The 22099-nt window shown below is 43.4% G+C and overlaps 1 protein-coding gene across 3 annotated transcripts in view; it reads right to left on the reverse strand.

The window, feature by feature from the left end:
* Positions 1–22099, reverse strand: part of rabgap1l (RAB GTPase activating protein 1-like) — a 122259-nt gene that overhangs the window by 98726 nt on the left and 1434 nt on the right. For 2 of the 3 annotated variants that reach the window (XR_015107311.1, XM_086162396.1), the window contains exons 2-11: positions 19260–19486; positions 18233–18386; positions 16650–16851; positions 15043–15217; positions 12809–12966; positions 12080–12190; positions 10386–10452; positions 10120–10222; positions 6437–6603; positions 2226–2355 (exon numbers count right to left, since the gene is read on the reverse strand). Coding sequence is in view for 2 of the 3 variants with exons in the window: in XM_086162396.1 (XP_086018522.1) it covers positions 2226–2355; positions 6437–6603; positions 10120–10222; positions 10386–10452; positions 12080–12190; positions 12809–12966; positions 15043–15217; positions 16650–16851; positions 18233–18386; positions 19260–19397 (1405 nt within the window). In the remaining variant the exon portion in view is untranslated. The remainder of the gene's footprint in view (positions 1–2225; positions 2356–6436; positions 6604–10119; positions 10223–10385; positions 10453–12079; positions 12191–12808; positions 12967–15042; positions 15218–16649; positions 16852–18232; positions 18387–19259; positions 19487–22099) is intronic. The other variant, XM_086162397.1, reaches the window with a different exon arrangement.

Consider the following 22099-nt stretch of genomic DNA (forward strand, 5'->3'; position numbering starts at 1 on the left):
AAAGGGTAATCGAGCAGCAGAAAGAAAGTTTGGCGAAAGCAGAGGATACTTTAATTGCAATGAAGACAACAAACAAAGCTAATCGTGGGCTAAAAGCGAGACAACCTTAACTAGAGGAACGAGTTTACAACGTGCCGCCGGGAGAGGCCGGTCAACGGCGCGGTTACGTCTTCACGCCCGGGTCGTTGCCAAGGCGATGAATATTAACGACTTTACGGGAGGACCTTCTCGGCGTTACCGCTAGTGATTTAGCATCCTCGCTAGCAGAGCACAGACATGCATGTCCCAAACACACCGTCTACCTCCAGAGTTGGCTGAGCTGCTCATGAAGAATTCAATGGATTTAGTGATTTGGAGTGAGATGGGGAGTTTGGTAAACATGTTATGCTATGTTGTTTATATTCTAGTGATCTGAATAGCTGTTAATATGTTACGCTAACATAGCAGACACCTGTTCAGCCTGTTGTTATTACTCTTGTAGTCACCCTGCGGTGCTGTTTGGAGGAATGTTCAGAGTTGTGGGATTTCCTACTGGCTGTGAAGGTGCTTTGGGAGGAGAGAGATTAAGCTGAGCCGCTGTTGCTTGTTCTAATTGTTCTAATAAAGATAAGGTTTAACCAGCAAATGGTCAAGGTTGGCCACGTCCGCTCGGACATTACTCTGTTACTTGCCTTTCAAGGTGAAATGTCTGTTCTTGGTCCCTTGATTTATTCAAATAAATTTGCATTTTATGGCTGGCGCGACTTATACCCTGGAGCGTCTTATAGTACGGAAAATTTGGTCATTCAAAATAAGTCAATGTGAGATGATTTTGTTATTGCTCAAATAAATTTTTTTAAAAAATCACAGTAGAGCAAAGGAGTTCTCACAGAGCATCAACATATGTAAAAGCAAAAAGGACATCAGGCAGAGAGAAGTGATAAGCAGTGGAGGCGGAAGGCCTGATCCATGACATGCAGACAACTCTGCAAGTGATCAGGTAGGAGAGACACTGCTGTTTATATTAACAGGCTGAAAGTGGGTCATGTTTGGAAACCGTTAGTCTGCTGCGCTCTGCTCTCGCTGCAAAACATTGTTAGTGATTTTATTTGGGAGGGAGTTCTTTGTTTCAGTGAATTTGACATGGACGACTGCCATAAATCGGATTCGGTTGTAGCTTCACACACCGTGTCCTTTATTTACCGCCCCTATTTTTTGCTTAATGGGACTCTGGAAAAAATGAAAAATAAAATAAACAAATAAATAAACTGGACATAGTTCAGTTTATTTATCTCTCTCCAAAAAAAAAAAAAAAAAAGTTCAATTTGGCATTCAAGTCATTTCTAACAGCTGAAGAAAATGCCGATATAATCAAGATTTTGTTTTTTGGAACGCATAGTTAAAATGCCTTTTTTTTCCAATTTATTTCCAAAAAGCTGTTCATTCTGACAAGGAGTGAGGTGGGAATGTGTGTGTGTGTGCTTGAAACAGCAATGCTATGTAGATACCAAATCGCTCACATAAGGAAATCTGCTAGCTTGCAAACCCCCTTATATAGACATATATAAATCCACCAGAACAACACTGTTGTGTCTACCTCATAATGTCTACCTCAGAAATTGCAATACACCACAGAACATGTGAACCTATGGCACATATGTGCTAAAAACACACACTCTTTTTCTGCTCTTGTCACATATAAAAATCCAGTTATACACCCGCAGCCATCCTTACCGGTATTTATGTGCCTAAACTAAATTAAACTTCACTCTTGATTCATGTCGGCCAATGAATACCGAGCATGTGTTCATGTGGCAAGACGTTAGGCCAAAAAAACATATATACATAAATATATATGTCGGTAAGGCTGTATTTCAGACTGAGCATCTGGACATACCATCTTATATAAATGATATGTTCATTCCGAGAAAGACGGCCGTTGGTTTCATGGACCGAGTTCATCTACACAACCTCGTGCTTTTCTGAAGATCCTGCATGTTGCATTGGACAAACATCGCGACGTAATGAGAGTTAATATGTTTCCAAACGAGCGAGACTTTGAGGAGGAATCATGCCGTTGTGTGTTTGTTTGAAATGAAAGCACTCCGATGACAGTCATTGAGATAAACAGAGGTCCAGACTGGGGCTTGTTCTCAGATATGATGACAACTTAGTGTCAATTGTTGGCCTAAATAAAGGAACTGAATCTAAACATTTGTGCGAGAGCGAGAATGTCCGGTCCTTACCTTCCTCGGCCTCCTCCTCCTCTGTGGGCGAGGCCAGGCGTTCTCTCTCCTCATTGGTTCGCTCTGCCTCGCGCTTCAGACTCACCACCTCGTACACAGCATCACTCTGGCCCATCCTATCTGGGGCTTGCTGCACGCACACACACACACACACACACACACACACACACACACACACACACACACACACACACACACACACACACACACACACACACACACACACACACGCGCGCGCGCACACACACACAGTGTTTGGTTTACGTTGCTTTAGAGCAGGGGTTGGCAATTATTTGTCATTTGTTATTTAATTTTTATGCACAAGCCAACTAGGTATCATGTGAACTGAACAAAATGCAAATAGCAATTTGAATATTTATATTTCTTTAGCATTTATTTCAACTTTAAAATCATTAATGATCATATAACTGTACTGACATTATTTTGGATGTCATCATCATTTTTTTACTGTTTATACAATTTCCTATTTCCTATTATCTATTATTGTTATGTTTTACTTGAAACACTGGCACAACAGTTTCCTTCGGGATAAATAAAGTTGCTCTTATTCTTATTCTTATCCATACAAAATTGAACAAAGGGAAAAAAAAAAACTAAATTCAAAATGGATAGAAAATACTTGTTAAAATATTCAAAGAAAATAGTTTGGCGGCTGGATAAAAAAGCAAAATGGGCCCAGGTCTGCTTTAGAGGATATTAAATTGACTGCCACCAGTTCCCCAACCTATGACTTTTACACAAAACCAAGGCTTCTGAAAATGTTATGTGGTCCTGAAAAAGCAAAACAAATTCCTGCAAAGTGACAGAGAATACAGGTCCATCTCTCCCCCGGCGGTCAAAATAATGTCTTAAAACTGAGAATAGGAGAAGAGAGACCCTTTTTGGAATTGAAAAGACTTCTTAACTGGGAACACCAACTTCTGTTGACATACAAACACACTTCCAATTGAGCGTTAACTACGGCTATACAATTATTACACACTAACTAGCAACTGAAAACACAATTAAAAGGATGGGGCTTAACATGATACTATTTGGAGCTGGTTGCTTTAGTCAAATAGAAATATTTATCGTTAAAATTGCATTGCTCGATGTATTGCGGCAGAGCACGTCCTCGGTTCACACTGGAGTTTGTGGTGTTGAGAGTCTTCTTTTTTTTTTTTTTTTTGTTCTTTTCAAACATAATTGGAGAGGTTGAAAATCAAGACACCGCCTGATTCGAGTTATACTCATCAAAGCAAAAAGTCAAAGATTTAAATAGACCCAAGAAATGCTCAAGAGGACGAACACAACCGCGGCTCTGACCTTGGCTGTCGAAAGCTAGCGATGTTTATTTCTGGTCCGTTCAATTACCGTGGCGCTGTAGCTTCTCTCCTCCACATGGTGGAATTGATCGATGAGCTTTGATGCAGAATTGATCTGCCCACACGCACACCATCTAATGACTATCTCAAGTCCGCCATGACTTCGAAGAATATCAATTCTGGCCATTTTTAGAGAAATTAAGAGCCGGCTTTGCTTTGCTTGTGCTGTTTTTCTTAGATATGTCGGCAACACTGACCAAATTGTGACAAAGTCGTTCGCCAAAGAGGCGTCGGGATGCTTACAGAGGTTACACAACTGCGGACGTTAAGTAAGAAATGGCGTTACCGATTGCGGTTTACTGGCTTTAAAATAACTTGAAGGATATCTGTTATTACAAATAATCACTTCTGCGTTTTTTCGGTTTTGTTGATTCCGGTGTCACATCGTGGTTTGGAGACGGACTTGTTGTCAAGCTCCCGATCAATCCTGTGTGCCGCTTACACCTTAACACCTCGAAAAGATTTTGAACGGACTCTTGTAGAACTGTCATCTCGCACCAGCTCACATCTAAAGACGAGTTTATAGAGTTTTAAGTCTCAGTCTAGTCTGGAACAAACGATCTGGCATCTAAAGACCATGCAAAGGGTTTGAAAAGACACTCAGAGCTCATCTATTGGTTGTAGATTCAGTCTTTACGTTGACGGAACGCAAAGACTTGGGATAACAGCAAACATGTTTGATACTGTCCTAAGCACCAAGACTAGGAAAAGACTGCGCTAAGACTGTAAGACTACCAGCTGACTCTTGACGAACGGGATGACTCCAGTAAGACCCCGCTACGACTGTTCAGCTTTCCCTCCAGTTTTAAATCCGCGACTGGAAAACGGTAAGATGTAAGTGAGTGAACGAGGCCACACCTAAAGAGCGAAGAAGCCAAATGCAAATGTGGTGATGTAACACATGGGAGAACAGCTGACGGTGAGGAGCTCAGGATGCTCGACGCGCCGCAGAATATCATCGGGACCCGGCGGCAAAGTTTGGAAGCATTCCAGTCGTCATCATGCCTGCGGCGAGCGCGCAACATCATCAAAAATCCATCCCATCCTGCTCCCCGAGTCGCCAACTGTTCATCTTCCTGCCACTCGCAAAAAAAGACGGCGGACTACAGCTGTCGGGCCCTGCAGGAAGGGAAAAGGCTTTTTGCTTTCCAGGGCCGTAGCTCGGAAAGAAGCCGTTCACCTACATACTCATGTTTTGGTCAAATTGGTGAGAGGACCTCGGACAGCGATATCAAATCAACTCATAGCAAGAGGCGCGTTGTGTTTTTTTTTTTTTTTTTAAGCGGTTGAGGCAACTTTTGAGCCGCCCGTTTGCTCTAACAGGTATTGTACATATTTCAAGCTGCAGAGAAAATTGTAATTGAGTTAGACTTCTGCGTGGCTTATCTATTCACTCTTACAGCAAAGTTTTGTTTGTTTTTTTTTTTTCAAAAAAAAGATGACTTCCTGGTACTTGATCTAACTAATGACTGCTTCAGGCAAAAGAACACAATAAGACATCATATTTTACAAGTGCATCTGCCACCAAAAAAAAAAACCCCACAATATTATCTCATAATTAGCTCTTAACCACAGTACCAGTCCAACACTCTGGCATTTACTGAGTAGATAAGTGCAGAGGCAATCAGGCGGACGAGTAAGGCCGGACTTGTTAATTACCCACACGCCAATAATGAGACAGAGCCTCTTATTACCTCTCTACAATCCGAAGCGTCCCTGCAACCCGCCAGCTGATTAAAGCAGATCCTGTTTCTGACGGGCGGCGAGGAAGACCGCAGCTTGACTAGGTTTTGTTTTTTGGGCTTGTTTGTTTGTTTTACCCTTAAACACCTGCAAGCATGCTCGGTGTCGGAGTGTCATTCGGAGGTAAGAAGATGTGCCGCCTTCACCTTCTCCAGCACATCAAATCAGATGCACTGCGAGGGGGAAACATGTCGGCGGCGTGACGTTTGCCAGCACGCATTAAGGGTAGCGTTCGTTTGGTCTGATCAGCGAAATAAATATCGCCCTGACTGACTGAGCACTGAAATGTTGAACAGTTCATCTGTTGACAGTTTGTATTTTCACTTCATGTTACTGGAAAGACCAGCGAAGACGAGGTCAGCGCCGATATGAACGCCGCGATAAACCCCGAAATTTGACATTTGTACCGTTGCATTAATCTATCAAAAGAAGTGGTATTTGAGAGGATAATGTGCTGAGCGTCAAAAGCCCGAGCAAATACGGGAGCGCCTCAGAGGGCGACGGATAAATCAGTGTCAATCCATGACACGTCCGACTTTCAGGTTTGGAGCTCCTGCAAAGACCGGCTGTCCCGAGAAGGCCATTTGACCGGCCGCTGACACACCGACTCGCCATCAAGCGTTCTGCTCTGACCTCATCCTCCACTCGGCGCCTCTACCGTTCGGCCCGGCCACTTCCCCCCCCTCTGCTGGCCTTTGGGTAGTGTTTTGGAGGACAAGTGCAAAATCAATTGAAATTTAGCTGAAGTCCTTTATCAACAAGTGCAGGAGGGTGTCGGTTGACTTTCTGTGCAAGCGGTATCTCCTGTTTCACATCGGTACCAAGAATTAGCATCGCTGGGCTAATGTTTAGTGAAACGTTACACTCCATTAAAACCATTTCACATCTTGTCTTTGGCATGCAAAAGGAACACATTATTAGCCGGCAAGCTGTCACCGGACTATCTTATACAGCGCGTATAAATCATGCACCACAACACTTTGTTCAGTTCACAGTAAATCCCAGCCAGACTCCTATTTCGCCAAATATCTAAATCACTAGCCTAAGCAAATGGCATGTAAAGGATTGTCACAGCAAGCCCACCTGTCTGAGTTTGAGGTAGAAGGTCTCGCTGAAGGTCTTCCGGCTGAAGTACCAGAAACGTTCATTTGATGGATAAACCCTGACCAAAGTTTCCAGCAGGAAGCGAACCGGCTCCAGCACTTCCGTCACGACCAAATCCACCGCGACCGTCATGTAGACCTGCTTATCTGCAACCAGGAGGGGAGACAAAGGAAAAAACAGCAACGTGTTAGATGAGATACCAACTGATTCTAGCCAGACTGTCGTATAACGATTCAACGCCGTCATTTCGGGGTTTGCTGACTTTAACTGCACTTTGATACGTCGTATTATTCCCCACGCTTTCCTCCAACAGTGAAATGAAAAATCCATTGATTAGTGGTAAAATTCAAATTGTGATTGACACGAGTGGGAATTCAGGTTTGTTTTTTTTTTCCTTTGCACAGCCACCACAGCTCCATGCAGATGAGACTCAGGGCAAAGAAAATTGTTGAATTATTACTGTTATTACTAAATATATATATACATACATACATACACATATATACATACACTGCAAAAAATACAGAAAAATACAGGCTAATTCAATATGTACACCTTCTGCAATATTCAACTTCTAGACAGAACTCAGTATATGAAAGCTATTCTACAAGATTTAAATGTTTAATTTTTTTCACACTGCAGTGAGGGACTTTGCTGAAAGTTCAAACACAGAAGCAACTCAAGTTGCTCGGGACAAGAGGAGTTATTCTGCAAGATTAATGTTTGTTTTTCATCATTTTCTTTTATTTCTGTGGTCCTGTGAAGGGGTTTTAGACCATAATCAGAGGGGAAAAAAAGTCACGCAGGATATTTTTGGGCACGCGCTGTGTATACGAGTGAATGACCAAACCATTTTCTCTCTAAACAAATGTGTTGGAGTGCGTGTGCGTCACAGATTGGGTTGCAGATGGATGGCAGACACTGCACAAAAAAATGAGGCCACAATATCCAGTAAATGGACACAGTCGAGCATTCGGCTCCGGCCGAAATCACATCGCGATAGTAAATATATAGTTACAGATAATTATGCACAATTGAAATCTCTAGGTTCCTTGGTTGACAGTTCCTGTTAGTGTTTGTTAGTCCTTGTCTGGTGGAGAGAACTAGTCCTGTACTAGTATAATTTTCACCAAAAGGAATCCCGAAAGATAGTTAGGAAACACTTGGCGTGAGGTCTAGCTAAGGTTAATATTGTCAAATACTGTTTCGGCAATGCAATACACTCATGGAAAATAGAAACACAGTGAGTGCACACGTGAGCCAGTGAGTGTGTGTGTGTGTGTGTGTGTGTGTGTGTTGAAGTTTGCTGGCCATTCCATTACCTGCCATCTCATGAGGTGGACTGCTTTGACAGACCTGCCATCTGCGCTCAACTCAACATCTCCACTCCATCGAGTCAGCAAGTTGCCCCGTCCTCTAACTTGTTTGGTGTAATGGATTCAGTGAGGCAAGATCTCGACCTCCATACTTCATGTGCTGCCGTTACAACTCAGCAAAGCAAAGCCTCTCTTTCTCCAAACAGAATAATTACCTTTATACTGTTACAATCTTTGTGAGAACAGTCCAATCATTTATTTTTTTAAAAGCACATTATACAAACCCCTTATTTCAGGGGTGACAAACGTACGGCCAGAACCGGCCCGCCAGGTAGTCCACTCCAGCACATGAAATAAATCTATTATTTGAAAAAAAATACAAAAAAATCATGACTACTTTTTTATGTAAAAATGCGGTTCCTATATGGTCTGCTATTTGTCTTATTGTTAGAAATGAACCTGCTTTTCCGTTGGTCTCGACAGCCTCATCAGCAAGATGTCGTTGTAAAAAAAAAAAATAAAGGGTTTTGCAAAAAAAAAAAAAAAAAAAAAGCAATGGACCACTTTGTATTTGTTTGTTGAGGTTTTTAAGAAACCCGTATGCTGCAAGTTTCTGTGTCACTATGAGACTCGCCATGGCGAAAAATACAACAAAATGCACGGAGAACTGAGAAGTCAGAACTGAGGAATTGTGTTGTTGCACTTACTTTTCTTAAAGAATCTCAGGTTATTCGTCATATATTTTTTAAATGAACAGTTAGTAGTATGAGATTAGTAGTATAGTTTACCTGTTCTCCTTTGCACTAAAACAAGGGAAAAATGTCAAGATTCAAAGTGTTTATTGTCACATGCACGGTGTAGAAACCAGTTTCACTGTACAACGAAATTCCTACTTTGCTATCCGCAGTGCATTGGGATATGTGCTGGTAGAAGAGTGTAAACATTGTTATAAATACGATTATAGATATGAATGTGGACATTGCTATAGAACGGTGAAAATTTGGACTTAGTGTTGCTTCTGGGTAAATACGCTATGATTTTAGTGGTCCGGCCCACTTGACATCAAGCGAGGCCGTATGTGGCCCTGCATCCATATGAGTTTGACACCACTGTGCTATTAGCGCAACATGGCCAACGGACGATTACTGTTGAAAATTGTGAATATAGGGGAAATCGTTTTGAATGAGACCAAGAATAAATAATATCGATACACAATTTATTAACCTCAAAGTTGAGAGTTTGTGAGCTGAAAATAGTAATTTCAGTTTGAAGGTAGCCGATTATGATGGTGATGTGGACTGTTACTGGACGGTTTTACCTGCTGTCAAATGCAAAGGGTTAAATAACTTGTTCCTTCCAAGGTTTGAAAAACCCTTCTGACATTACTCTAGAACAACGTACCAATTTTTGGACTTTGATAAAACAGGTTTCAGTCCAGATTCATGTTGCACCTTGCTGTGGTCCGTTGGTTAGTGAGTATGTTTTTGCCTGCTGTCTTTTGGTCACTGTAACAGTTTCTAGTCCAAACATCATCGCTGGTCTCACCACTGTCTTGTACACCTTTCCTTTTATTCTGGCCGATAGTCTTCTATCTCTTGGTACCCCTGACACTTTCCTCCACCCATTCCAACCTGCTTGGACCGTCTCTTCACCTCTTTTCCACACTCTCCTACGCTCTGGACTGTTGACCCAAAGTACCTGAAATCCTCCAGCTTCTTGATCTCCACTCCCTGTAGCCTCACCGTTCCACCCGAGTTCCTCTCATTCACACACATATATATTCTGTCTTGCTGCAACTAACTTTCATTCCTCTCCTTTCCAGAGCATACCTCCACCTCTCTAGATGTTCCTCTACCTGTTTTCTGCTCTCACTACAGATCACAATGTCATTCGCAAACATCATGGTCCATGGAGATTCCTGTCTCACCTCATCTGTCAGCCTGTCCATCACCATTGCGAACAAGAAGGGGCTCAGAGCTGATCCCTGATGGAGTCCAACCTCCACCTTGGACTTCTCTGTCACCCCTACACCACACCGTACCAGTGTCTCACAGCGAGCATACATGTCCTGCACCCGTCTAACATACTTCTCTGCCACTCCAGACTTCCTCATACAATACCAGAGCTCCTCTCTTGGCACCCTGTCATATGCTTTATGTTATGTCATGTGATAAGACATTTGGCATATTTACCCCCCCCCCTCCAAAAAAGCAAAATTAAATATTAAGATGTAGGGTGTAATAAAAAAAGAATTTGTGCTTGCGAAATTGCTGTCTGAAACCCAAACAAGGGTAATGAAGTGTGTCAGGTCTAAGGCCTCGAGTTCAAAAATGCCTTCAGTCTCACCTTTGGGTGTGTCTTCGTTCAGAAGTTGGAAAGCTGCAATGTTTGGGTTCCAAGTTCCAGTGATCACATAGGCCTTCCCATCAGAGCTCTTCCCCATTGACTCCTGTTCAGGTATTAATCCGCTCATTATTTTGTTCTTTTGCAATAAATGCATATTCTTACATGACTCAAAACCTCATCTAAGTCTTAAATCCGTGAAGCCAGCTATTCAAAAAAAAAAATTAACCACAAAAAGAAACACGTACACCATCCAACATTCTGCTCACCATGTCTAGTAGATGCATGTCACTGTTGCACACCTTCTGTCCTGGACTCAGCAGCATCCCGAAACACCTAGGAGCAGGTAAACACACATCTGTGTTGTGGAGCTCTGGCTTTGACAGTCGCAAACAAGATTTAGTCCGTTTAAGTGACGGGAAAAAGAAAAAGATCTGTGAAAACCCGTCATAAGTCAGAAGAACGGTCATTATTCTTGACACTGAATGCATTCTGCTCTTCAAGGCGTGAAGAGGTCACGGGACCCAGATCAACACAAGAAGAACCAAAATGGAGGGACTGACTGGAAAATGCTACGTCAGTGCTGAGTCACCCTCAGAGCAATTTTTTTTTAGATAAAAATACACCGATTTTTGCATCCGTTTATCATATGAATAAATAAATTGGAGTGAAAAAGATCTAGAAAGGTGCAGAGTCATATTTTCCAGTGTCGAGCGCGTGTCTCGTGACTGTTTGCAGAACAGTATCAAGGTATTCGAGAAACGGTCCACTATCGATTCAATCTGAGTGAACGCTCATATTGTCGCCACCAGTGATGGCGCGGTAGCACGTTCATGCTAAACGTGGTTCACCTGAGAAAGTTGGACTTTTTTTTTTCAAGTACATCTAAACAAGCTATAAAAAAAACACGAGTTCCAAGCACTACAAGTGCCGGGGTGCAGGATAAAGTACGGCGATACACAGTGTATGCCTCAGGGCGCTCAGGCTACCCTTCCCATCAACAGGAAGTGCATGAAGCCCACCTTGGAATCTCAATCAGGCTTGTTCCTGAGTTGGTGCTAAAGATCTCGTACCTCTTCGGGGCACAGTCGACTTCCCCAGCGTTAATCTACAGCGCCGTCATGTGGCCCCTGTGAGTACTGCACCCCTTACATAATCAAAATAATGGAGTGTTCATGAGTCCATTAGGACTGTCTTGGTTAGACAAATTTCATTGACAGCGATCTTCATTCGTCTTCATCTATTTTAACGCTTCGGGATTGATCTCTTCTGCGTTTTTTTTTTTAACAAGTGCTTTCGTCGCAACTCAATTCCTCCTCCAGATGATTCTTTTTTTAACCATGACTAACTCACAAAGGATCACTTCAGAACCCACTAAGGGTCTTCCATCTGACGCTAGGAAGAACAAATGAGGTCAACAAACTTTGGTCCACATCTGACGGCGGTCAGAGGTGGTGCTGTGAGAGACCAGGGAAGAAACGCTGAGGAGGAGCGGCTTCTCCAGAGCTGGAGCACGTAAACATTTAAAGAAGGTGAGCCGGCAGCCAGTTGGACACGAATAAACCAAAAACGTCTGCACAATATTGAGATTGGGATCCGTTTGAGTGACTTGGGTGGTTCTATTTTCCACGATGTGAAATAAAGGAAGTAAAATCCCTTGTTACAGTACAATAAAATACCCCGGTGTAAACTTTTTTTTTTTTAAAAGACACTTTTTCAGACTTTTAAATCTGAACTGCCGCATCAGCGAAAGGCACATCCGCAACACGGATCTCGAACCTCTGTACGTCGCACATACACCGCTTTATTTTTTGTCCCGACTTCCTTGGGATGTTATTCCTGAGATTAAGGAGCAGGGCAGGGACTGCAAATTCAACATCGAAACGTTAATCTCACTAAGCAAACAAGGTTTTTGGGTAGCGGAGGGATTTCATTCAGCCGTTGGCCGATCCCTTCGCCTCACCTTTCAATGCCCAGCTCACTGTTGCACGTCTGCTGCACTGAAACCACAACTTTCTTCTGGATGCTCTGCCGCAACTTGAAGTAGAACTTGTCTCTGTCCTTTGGGACTGGACTGTAAAAAGGAAAGACAGAACGTGTACGAGCGTGCATGTGATGGTGCGTGGAAATAGCGCTCCGATGGGGTTCGGATGGCATGTGTAATAAAATCAACAGGAAAAAAAATATTACAAAGTGTCACAATCTGGGACAGATCCTCCACTGCGGTGGACTCTCTGCAGTGTAATAATAAATAAATAAAATAGAATAAATATAAATAAATAAAATAAATAAATAAAAAAATGAAAGTGAATAAAATCAAAAATAGAAGGCCAAAAAAAATAAATGTGGCTTTCTGAGGGCTATTTGGTGGAGTGGTGACTTCTGAATAACAACTACTGGCACTTTGGATCTTCTGTTATAGAATTGCAATTTTTGGGAGTCGCTTTGGATAAAAGCATCTGCTGAATAACTGTAATGTAATGTGATGTAAATATCACAGAGGCAAGAGATCATACAAATAACTGCGGGATATTAAACAAAAATGTAGATTAAAATTCAATTCAATTTCACACCATGCGTCTTTTTGTGATATTTCATTATGCAGCAAGAACCATCATTGGTGCACATTGTGAAATTATTACTTTTCCCATTGAATTTAATGAACGCGCAGCAGTATTTGCGTGACGGCTACCTGTAGTTGCCTTTGCCATCATCCTCCTTGATCTCCAGCGAGACGTTGAAAGTGTAGAGGTCGCTGTCCGGGGGACCCGACAGCGACGTGTCCCTGATGTCCGCTGGGCGGGAAGAACGCCGAAAGGCTGTGGAGAAACTATACAAAATGCGACTGACCTGGAAGGGAAGGAGAGGAGAGACGGCAGAGAAGACAGAGAAATTAGGAAATAATGCAGTTTTATCTCAGAAATGTGAAAGTTGAACAACGGCAGTCAAGCGAGCGACGGGATCCAACGGCGACAGAACGTATCGGAAGGCAACACTGTCCTCAGCTGGTGCATCGGTGGAATTACTTCTCGGGCAGCAGGAAGCCTCTCACTATTCTGTGTACAAACACACAGAAATGTTTCAAGCTGCTTTTTCAAGCGCTCTGGCAAGAGCCTGTGCAGAGTGGAGTCCCAGAATCCCACGGTTGTGCCGCACGTCCAACGAGGCAGGAAGCAGCTAAAAGCACTTGCTAATGAACTCGGGCCTGTCTTGGCTGGCCGGGTGTTTACAAACTGCAGGGAGAACGTCGAGCTCCTGAAGCCGCAAACCGTTGTGATCTGTAACCGTCTACGCCGCGTCTGGTTTGCGTTATTGGGCGAGCAGCACCGGAAAATGAGTCTCTCGCGTTAAACGCGACTATTAATGAGCAGCACAGTAGCTTTGAATGGAATATATGTGGACAGTAACCCCTTGTTTTTCGCGGGGGTTACGTTCCAAAAAGAACCCATGATAGGCAAAATCCGTCAAGGAGAAACCTTTATTATTTTTTACAATTATTATACAATTCTTCTTCTTCTTCTTCTTCTTCTTTCGGTTTTTCCCTTCAGGTGTCGCCACAGCGAGTCCACTTTCTCCATCTAACCCTGTTCTCTGGATCCTCCTCTCTCACACCAACAACCTTCATATCTTCTCTCACTACGTCCATAAATCTTCTCTTTGGTCTTCCTCCAGACCTCATGCCTGGCAGCTTCACCTTCAGCAACCTTCTACCCAGATCTTCACCAGGGTTTGGACATGAACACTCCTTTGTTCATGTCCAAAACATCTCAATCATCACTTTGTCTCGGTCATACATGTCCTGCACCCCTGTGACAGATTCTTCTTCTTCTTTCGGCTTTTCCCTTCAGGTGTCACCACAGCGAGTCAACTTTCTCCATCCAACCCTATTCTCTGGATCCTCCTCTCTCACACCAACTACCTTCATATCTTCTCTCACTACATCCATAAATCTTCTCTTTGGTCTTCCTCCAGACCTCTTGCCTGGCAGCTCCAATTCCAGCATCCGTCTACCAATATATTCTCTATCCCTCCTCTGTCCATGACCCAACCATCTCAGTCTGGCTTCTCTGACCTTCTCTCCAAAACATCTAACATGTGCCGTTCCTCTGATAGACTCATTCCTGATCCTCTCCATCCTGGTCACTCCCAAAGAGAACCTCAGCATCTTCATCTCTGCAACCTCTAGTTCTGCCTGCTGTCTTTTGGTCATTGGAACAGTTTCTAGTCCAAACATCATCGCTGGTCTCCCCACAGTCTTGTACACCTTTCCTTTTATTCTGGCCGATAGTCTTCTATCTCTTGGTACCCCTGACACTTTTCTCCATCCATTCACAATTAAATACTCTATTATACATCGCTGCTGTCGTCCTTATGTTTTTTTCTTCCTTCTTTATGGAACGAAGGGAAGATTCATTCATTCCGTAATGCCGACCTACAGCCGCATAGCTTTTAGCTTCCCTTAGCATGTCCAGGAGTTTAACTTTATCTGCCATAGATAGCATCTTCCGCTGCCTTTTGGGCCCTTTTGTGGCTCCAGAGCATTTTGTCAACATTATGGGTTTTAGAGAAACTCGAAATCGCAAGAGAATTTGCACGTACGTCATGTAAATTTGTCAAGCTGTTTTACGTTCGTGTACATATTAAACTGCGACGTTATTGACGCACAGGTAGAGAAGAAGCGGAGTGACTTTTTAGCCAATCAGAATGCAGAACACAATGTACCATGCAAATCCGTGAAGTAGCGAAACCGTGAAAAGTAAACCGCGTTCTAGCGAGGGATCGCTGTATTTTCATGAACACAAAAGTAAAAAACACACATTAAAAAAAAAAATAAATAAATCCGCTTCTAATTCCATTAAAAACATCTTCACGTTGATCATCGCACGCAGGATGAACGGAGTTGGCTCACGCCCTGTGATAACTCACCGCTTCCTTGATGTGGCAGGAGAAGACGTGAATATGGAAGTCCTCCGAGCTCCGGTAACTCTCGGTGAAACAGAAGCAGTCGCTATCGGCAGAACCTTCCCGTCCACGAGCGCAGAACAGAACCTTGTAAATGGGGAAGGAGGCGATCTCCGTGCCGGTGGCCTGGTCCACGATCCTGGAGAGGGTTAGAGGATTTCACATGGGGGGGATTATGCTCTGTGATGAGATTACCATCAATCAAAGGGGGAACAATTAAAAGCCCACTTCGTTTTTATCCCTTAACATCAGTTTGCCTGACCGGATCAGCCAATGTTAGAAAATGCATCATTTCAAGGGGAAATAATGCAAATAATGCAACGTTTAGACTTGCGGCCTTTTGCACTTTTTCCCTTCGATGCAATCTAACAGTTTCCTGATGAGCTAACACAAGTCCATCACACCGCTAATATCAGTACGTCACAACTACCAGACAGAAAGTATGTGTGTGTGTGTGTGTGTGTGTGAATGAGAGGAACCCAAGAGGAACCCTGAGGCTACAGGGAGGAGATCGAGAAGTTGGAGGATTTCAGGTATTTAGGGTCAACAGTCCAGAGCGTAGGAGAGTGTGGAGAAGAGCTGAAGAGACGGGTTCGAGCAGGTTGGAATGGGTGGAGGAAAGTGTCAGGGGTACCAAGAGATAGAAGAACATCAGCCAGAAGGAAAGGAAAGGTGGAGGAGATGCTGGTGAGATGATCTACAAACACTGACAATGACCAGAAGACGGGAGGCAGAGCTGGAGGTGGCAGAGATGAAGATGCTGAGGTTCTCTTTGGGAGTCACCAGGATGGAGAGGATCAGGAAGGAGTCCATCCGTTAGATGTTTTGAGAATGAGATGGTCGGGTCATGGACAGTGAATATGCTGGAACTGGAGGTCTAGAGGAAGACCAAAGAGAAGATGGATGGATCTCGTGAGAGAGGATATGGAGGTAGTTGGTGTGAGAGAGGAGGATCCAGAGAATAGGCCGAGATGGAGAAGGTGGATCTGCTGTGGAGACCCTGAAGGTGAAGAGGAAGGAGATTAAATTCAGTAGATGAGGCTCTGCAAGGTGGACAAGACAGTGGTGAGACCAGAGATGATGTTTGGACTAGAAACTGTTCCAATGACCAAAAGACAGCAGGCAGAGCTGGAGGTTGCAGGGATGAAGATGCTGAGGTTCTCTTTGGGAGTGACCAGGATGGAGAGGATCAGGAATGAGTCCATCAGAGGAACAGCACATGTTTTGGAGAGAAGGTCAGAGATGGTTGGGTCATGGACAGAGGAGGGATGGTGAATATATTGGTAGACGGACGCTGGAATCGGATGTCTAGAGGAAGACCAGAGAGAAGATGGATGGACGTTGTGAGAGAAGATATGAAGGTAGTTGGTGTGAGAGAGGAGGATCTGGAGAACAGGGTGAGATGGAGAAGGTGGATTCACTGTGGAGACCCTGAAAGGAAAAGAAGAAGACCTACATATTCGCCACCAAAAGATTTTGCAAAACGGTTTCCATTTTTTTGCTTTTTGTTTTTTCTTAACGTCGACTTCCCAAACGTCCCAAATGCAACCTTAGTCATGGGCGTCTCTGACCTGACAGAGCCGTCGGGTTCGCAGGGGACGTGAAGTGTGATGGGGATCTGAGCGAGGCTGGCGGTTCGCAGCGTGGTCATCGCCGTCTGAGCTTCGCTTTCGTTGCGCGGCGCTTTGACCGACGTGCATCCCAGGTAGGACAGCTTGTTGAACTGGACGCTGCCCTCCTCCAGGCCGGCGGGCGCCGGACAAACCGATGCTTCTGCAGACACACAAATAAGAGGAAGGTGCGTTTCTTTAAACGTCATTTCCGGACTGTAACCCACGACTGTTTTTCCACACTGTGAACGCTGCGGCTTGAACGACAGCGAAGAAGACGACTTTAACCGTTTTAGTGCGCAGGAGGAAGGCCGAGATAGCGATTAGCGAGAGTAGGACAAAGAAAATAGATGGATGGATGGACTTTTCTTTGTCTTATTTATCATTCATCTCTTTCATCAGACATGTAACAGGCACTGCTTGGAAAAAAATAAATATATTTCCAGTATGTACTTGCGGATATTACTGGTATGCATTTAATTACAAGTAAAAATAAAAGTTGTGTGACAACGTGGACACATATATGTTCCATGTAGACATATAGAAGTAAATCTCTGTTCACATAGATTTATTTGTTTCTTTTTAGCCGGTGCGGCTTATATTCAGGTGCGCTCAATAGTCCGCAAGTTACGGTATGTTTCATTCAAATCAAGCACCGCCCTGACTCAAAAACAAATGAAAAATAATTTTCCGATTTGAACAAAAAAGTAATCCCGCCGTGACCCCGCGGGTCTGGTGCTCAGCTAAAGGCCTTGCGTCAGCAAAATGCGCACGTTTGTCAAAAAATGAGATGAAAAATGGAAGGAAGAACGGGGGGAAAGGGGCAGGAAAACCTGGTAAAACATAAAACGACAGAAAGGCGCAGGAAGAGAGGAGCTTTTCTTGAGAAGAACCTGGTTGGTTCACGCTTGGCAAACAGGAAGAGGGACAATGAGGGCTGAACTTCCACTGCAGGCGGGCTTTCATTCTGACGTTTCCTCTTCGCCAACGCAGCGGTTCTCACTCTCCTTATGGAAATCTATTAAATACCAACTGGTTTTGCATTAACCCCCCGCCAATGAAAACAAAAGTGTAATTTGAACATTTGAAAGGGGAGATATCTAATGCATCAGCATCCACCCATTAGTCCTATTCTAGTAAATGCAACCAGCATCAATTATGTATGGAGATGTTCAGTGAGGAGAGCAATAGGAGCAAAGAATATTTGCAAATTCATGTCCATAAAAGAAGTAATAAAATGAATCAAAGTGACTCGTACGGGTTTAAAGCCACCTAAGGTTTATTAGATATTGGGTCGTCGCTTATGTCGGGGGATTTGTTGCGGTTGTGACTTTGGTTGAACTGCCTCGGCCTCTGATAGAGCACGAAATCCAGGTCCGGCGAGGAGGCGCAAGTAAAAAAAAATGTACATATTTATATATAAAAACATGTACTTTTATACACGTAGAATCACGTGGTTAATAATTCCATCTCGGCGTGTCTTGAGGTGAATGAGTAATAACCTGCCTAGAAGGTTATTTGACGCGATCGAATGTTCTGTATACCTGGAGGAGGAGGCTTTGGGATCAGATCGGCCGGGACGCCGTGCTTCTCCATATTTTCCACGCTGCTCTTCTCCACCTTAACTTCGTCGTCATCGTCGTCATCCAGCAGCTCCTCCATGGCTTTCTCCAGCTGCTCGCTGCCGTTCCAAGACATCTGCAGGTCAGAGGACGTACGAGGGAGGGGATTGAGTAGCGATGGCAAATACGACACGGTCGGAGAAACCGCTCACAACAACCCGCAAAAAGAGAAAGGGAATTCTAGGACAGACTAAATGCTTTGCTGAGATGAATAAAACAGAGAGAACGCTTAAGCCGTCTTGGTTTACTCGCTGGCAACATCCTCCCATAATAAGTCAAGCTTATTAAAGCGGCACGGTCACATGAAACTGATTTATTCAACACGCAGTCCTGGTTTAAGGCAGGCACACACACACACACACACACATATATATATATATATATATATATATATATATATACACTGCTCAAAAAAATAAAGGGAACACTTAAAAAACACATCCTAGATCTAAATGAATGAAATATTCTTATGAAATACTTTGCTCTTTACACAGTTGAATGTGCTGACAACAAAATCGCACAAAAATGATCAATGGAAATCAATTGTATCAACCCATGGAGGTCTGGATTAGGAATCACACTCCAAATTAAAGTGTAAAAACAAACTCCAGGCTGATCCAACTTTGATGTAATGTCCTTAAAACAAGTCCAAATGAATCTGTGTTGCTTCCTGAGTGGACACTATGATTTCACACAAGTGTGATTGACTTGGAGTTACACTGTGTTGTTCAAGTGTTCCCTTTATTTTTTTGAGCAGTATATATATATATATATATATATATACATATATATGTATCGCCTCAAAAGAATATCTACAACCAGACGAAAAACCTCAAATTTACACCTGCCAGTGCAAAAACTACAGTCGTTGTCCAGCTGGCGAGTGAAAAGATGATTGCAATTCTCTGTGTTCTGAACGGATGGGATGAAAATCTCCGCCGCTGCTGACCTTAAGTCTGGGTTTGCCCTCGGAGCCTTGCGGCGAGCCGGCGGCACTGGGCTGGACCAGAACAAACTCCTCGCTGGTGATGGTGGCCACGGACTCTGTAGAGCTACTGACTTTGCGCAGCGAGGAGCCGTCGTCCATGGTCGGCTTTTTATTTCCCCCCGAAGGCTAGCGGGGGAGACCGGGGTTTAAGCTCTGCCCCCCTCCCTCTGCGGTCCAAGCAGAGCTGCCTGCGTGCACAAAGAAAAGGCTTTCACCAAATTGTAAATACTGGATAATTCAAGCCACAGCTACCATAACAGATGATCCGGTCTGGAAATACATAAAAAGTAATTCATCACTTTCCAGAATGACTAAATTATTGAGGTTAACCGGTGCTTCTTCGTCAAAGTCCCTTGCCGGTTTAATAGGAACGGCTTGATTAAAATAAAAACTGCGATACGATACAGCGGCCCTGTGAAATAATCCTCCCTTTGTGAGGATTATGACATTGGGTTTCATGCCATCTCTCTGGCGCAAGAGGCACAAAACTATTTGTTCAGGACACGGTGAGTGTTAATTATGTTATGTATCGTCATGAAATGATCTGATCTCGACACATTTGCGCTACAGTGCGTGATTTGTCACTGTAACCTAAAAAAAGTCAACTATAATTCTGCCAATCCCACTGGACGGGAATTTAGTCCTTAATTCTATCTTCTTTTATTTATTTTTTTTAAACTAGATGTCATCACAGATGGAAGGATTATTTGTAACAACAAATGATTACTCAGGAGACCACCGTGATATCTATGCCAAGGATGCAATCTTTCTGTACGGTCAGATAAAGTAAGTTGAAAATATGCAAAAAAAAAAATTAATTAAAGTCTTGACATTAACATTTGAGAAATAAGAATAATAAGAATAAGAACAACTTTATTTATCCCAAAGGAAATTGTTGTGCCAGAGTTTAAAGTAAAACATAACAATAATAGATAATAGTAGGAAGGAGGGAGAATAAGAAATACAAATAAAATATAAAGTGTCAAAGTAAAGGCTATAACACTCAATCAGAATCACTGGCTTAGAGCGGAGCAGCGTAGAGTGTGCCTTTTTTGAAATGAAGCTTTATGAAAAATAAATTCAGAAAAGCGTCTTGCTGTGACGGGGACGATGACTTGTGATCGGCTGCTCCGCAACGGCGGTCCTGACAAATTGTAATCCTGCACGAGCACAAAGAGACACGGGGAAACAACAGGATCATGTGCTCCAATCACACTTATTTAATTAAAGCCAGTCGGGGGGGAAACGGACAAGGGAACGCTTATTCATTTGGAGAAGAAGCGGCCAGCGGAAGGAGCTCGGATCTGAAACACCAAATGTGACAAGGAAGGCCAGTTTACAGGAGAAATCTTCCCCAAAACACTGGAGCCATACTGACAATTGGTTGTTTTTCCGCTTTAGTTTTTTAATTTTTCTATAATTCATTCATCCATCCATTCGTTCACTGCTCAAGCAGTTGGACAATAAATGAATGCAATCAAACTAATCAATTGTTAGACTACATGTGAGCCAAAGTTTGTCCCAGTGACTTGCAAACATGCGTTTGCAAAAGGACACATTTTGAAAATCTTAATAAACAAGGTCATTTACTGAAGAGGCACAACACCATACGGTTACAATAATAATAATATCTAGTTTTGGTAGCATCACATATATTGTGATATGGAGTACAGAGGTACAGGACATCAACCATGAGACATTTCCAGAAACAGACGCTTGGAAGCACAAATATTTGGCAGGTCAGCAGAACAAACACTTACAGTAATAATGGACGCGTGGCTTCTTATCAATAAGCCATTTTTTTTTTTTTGCATTCCCCGCAAAGGAACGGTGGATATTAAATTACCCGACGTCAAACCGAGCACGCGAGACGACTCGACGCGCGTTTTCACGTGGGCTCGAAAGGCTCTTGATCGGCGACGGCCGGCCGATGAATGCTGCAAGCGGAGGGGAAGCTGCCGACGCTCAGATCGGCATACGAGACGCCGAAATCTCAGCAAGAGTCGGATTCTTATTTTCTGAAGTCCTCAGCCAGTTTCACTGGATCTTGCAATCGGTAAACAATGACTTCCATTCCATTTCAATGGAACCACCACACCTCAGATGGTCACGTGAGCTACTGAATGATCGGCTACGCCAGCTTTACGTCGCCTTCTGCCTCGTCTACGACACCGATGAGGAAATGTGTTTTTGTGATTTTCTCATGTTTTCACTCTTCCTTTTTCACATCATCAAGTCACGCAAGTTAGTTTTTTTTTTTGCACCTGCTCGGACTCAAGTTCCCTTTTCAACAACGGATCGCCGTCCTTCCTTTCAGTCTCGGTAAAGCCGAGTCCGAGCGGAGCGGTTATCTCGACCCGACCGGTGTGGCCATTAATGTTGGACGTTACCTAACAGGACAATAAACACAAATGCGCTGGCATAAAAACTTGATGATCTGAAACCGTGTGAACTCCAAACAAGCAATGAATGCACTTCTCTTGTTATCAGCGTGATATAATGATAATAAAAATCCAGAGGCCCCCTGGAACAACTGGATTAGTCATTTATCGACGCCAATCCACAATATAAATACTCGTTCCAGGTGGCGCAGGTTCCTTTTGTTTCCCTTTCTGGCTGCAGAGGAAAGTGAAAACATGAGGTCAAAATGCACTCCGTCATTTCCAGCTCGCCGTTCCCATCGGCGGCCCTCAGCGCCCGACCGCCACTTTTATGGAAACAGAACACGGTCGGCGGCGAAGCACAAACAACCCACGCGTGAATTTGCGTGTTATATTTTACGCGACATTTGTAACAGACAC

This window comes from Fistularia commersonii, chromosome 16 (genome assembly GCF_037954325.1).
Source record: "Fistularia commersonii isolate RoL2024-O1a breed Wild chromosome 16, RoL_Fcom_v1.0, whole genome shotgun sequence".
Taxonomy (NCBI): domain Eukaryota; kingdom Metazoa; phylum Chordata; class Actinopteri; order Syngnathiformes; family Fistulariidae; genus Fistularia; species Fistularia commersonii.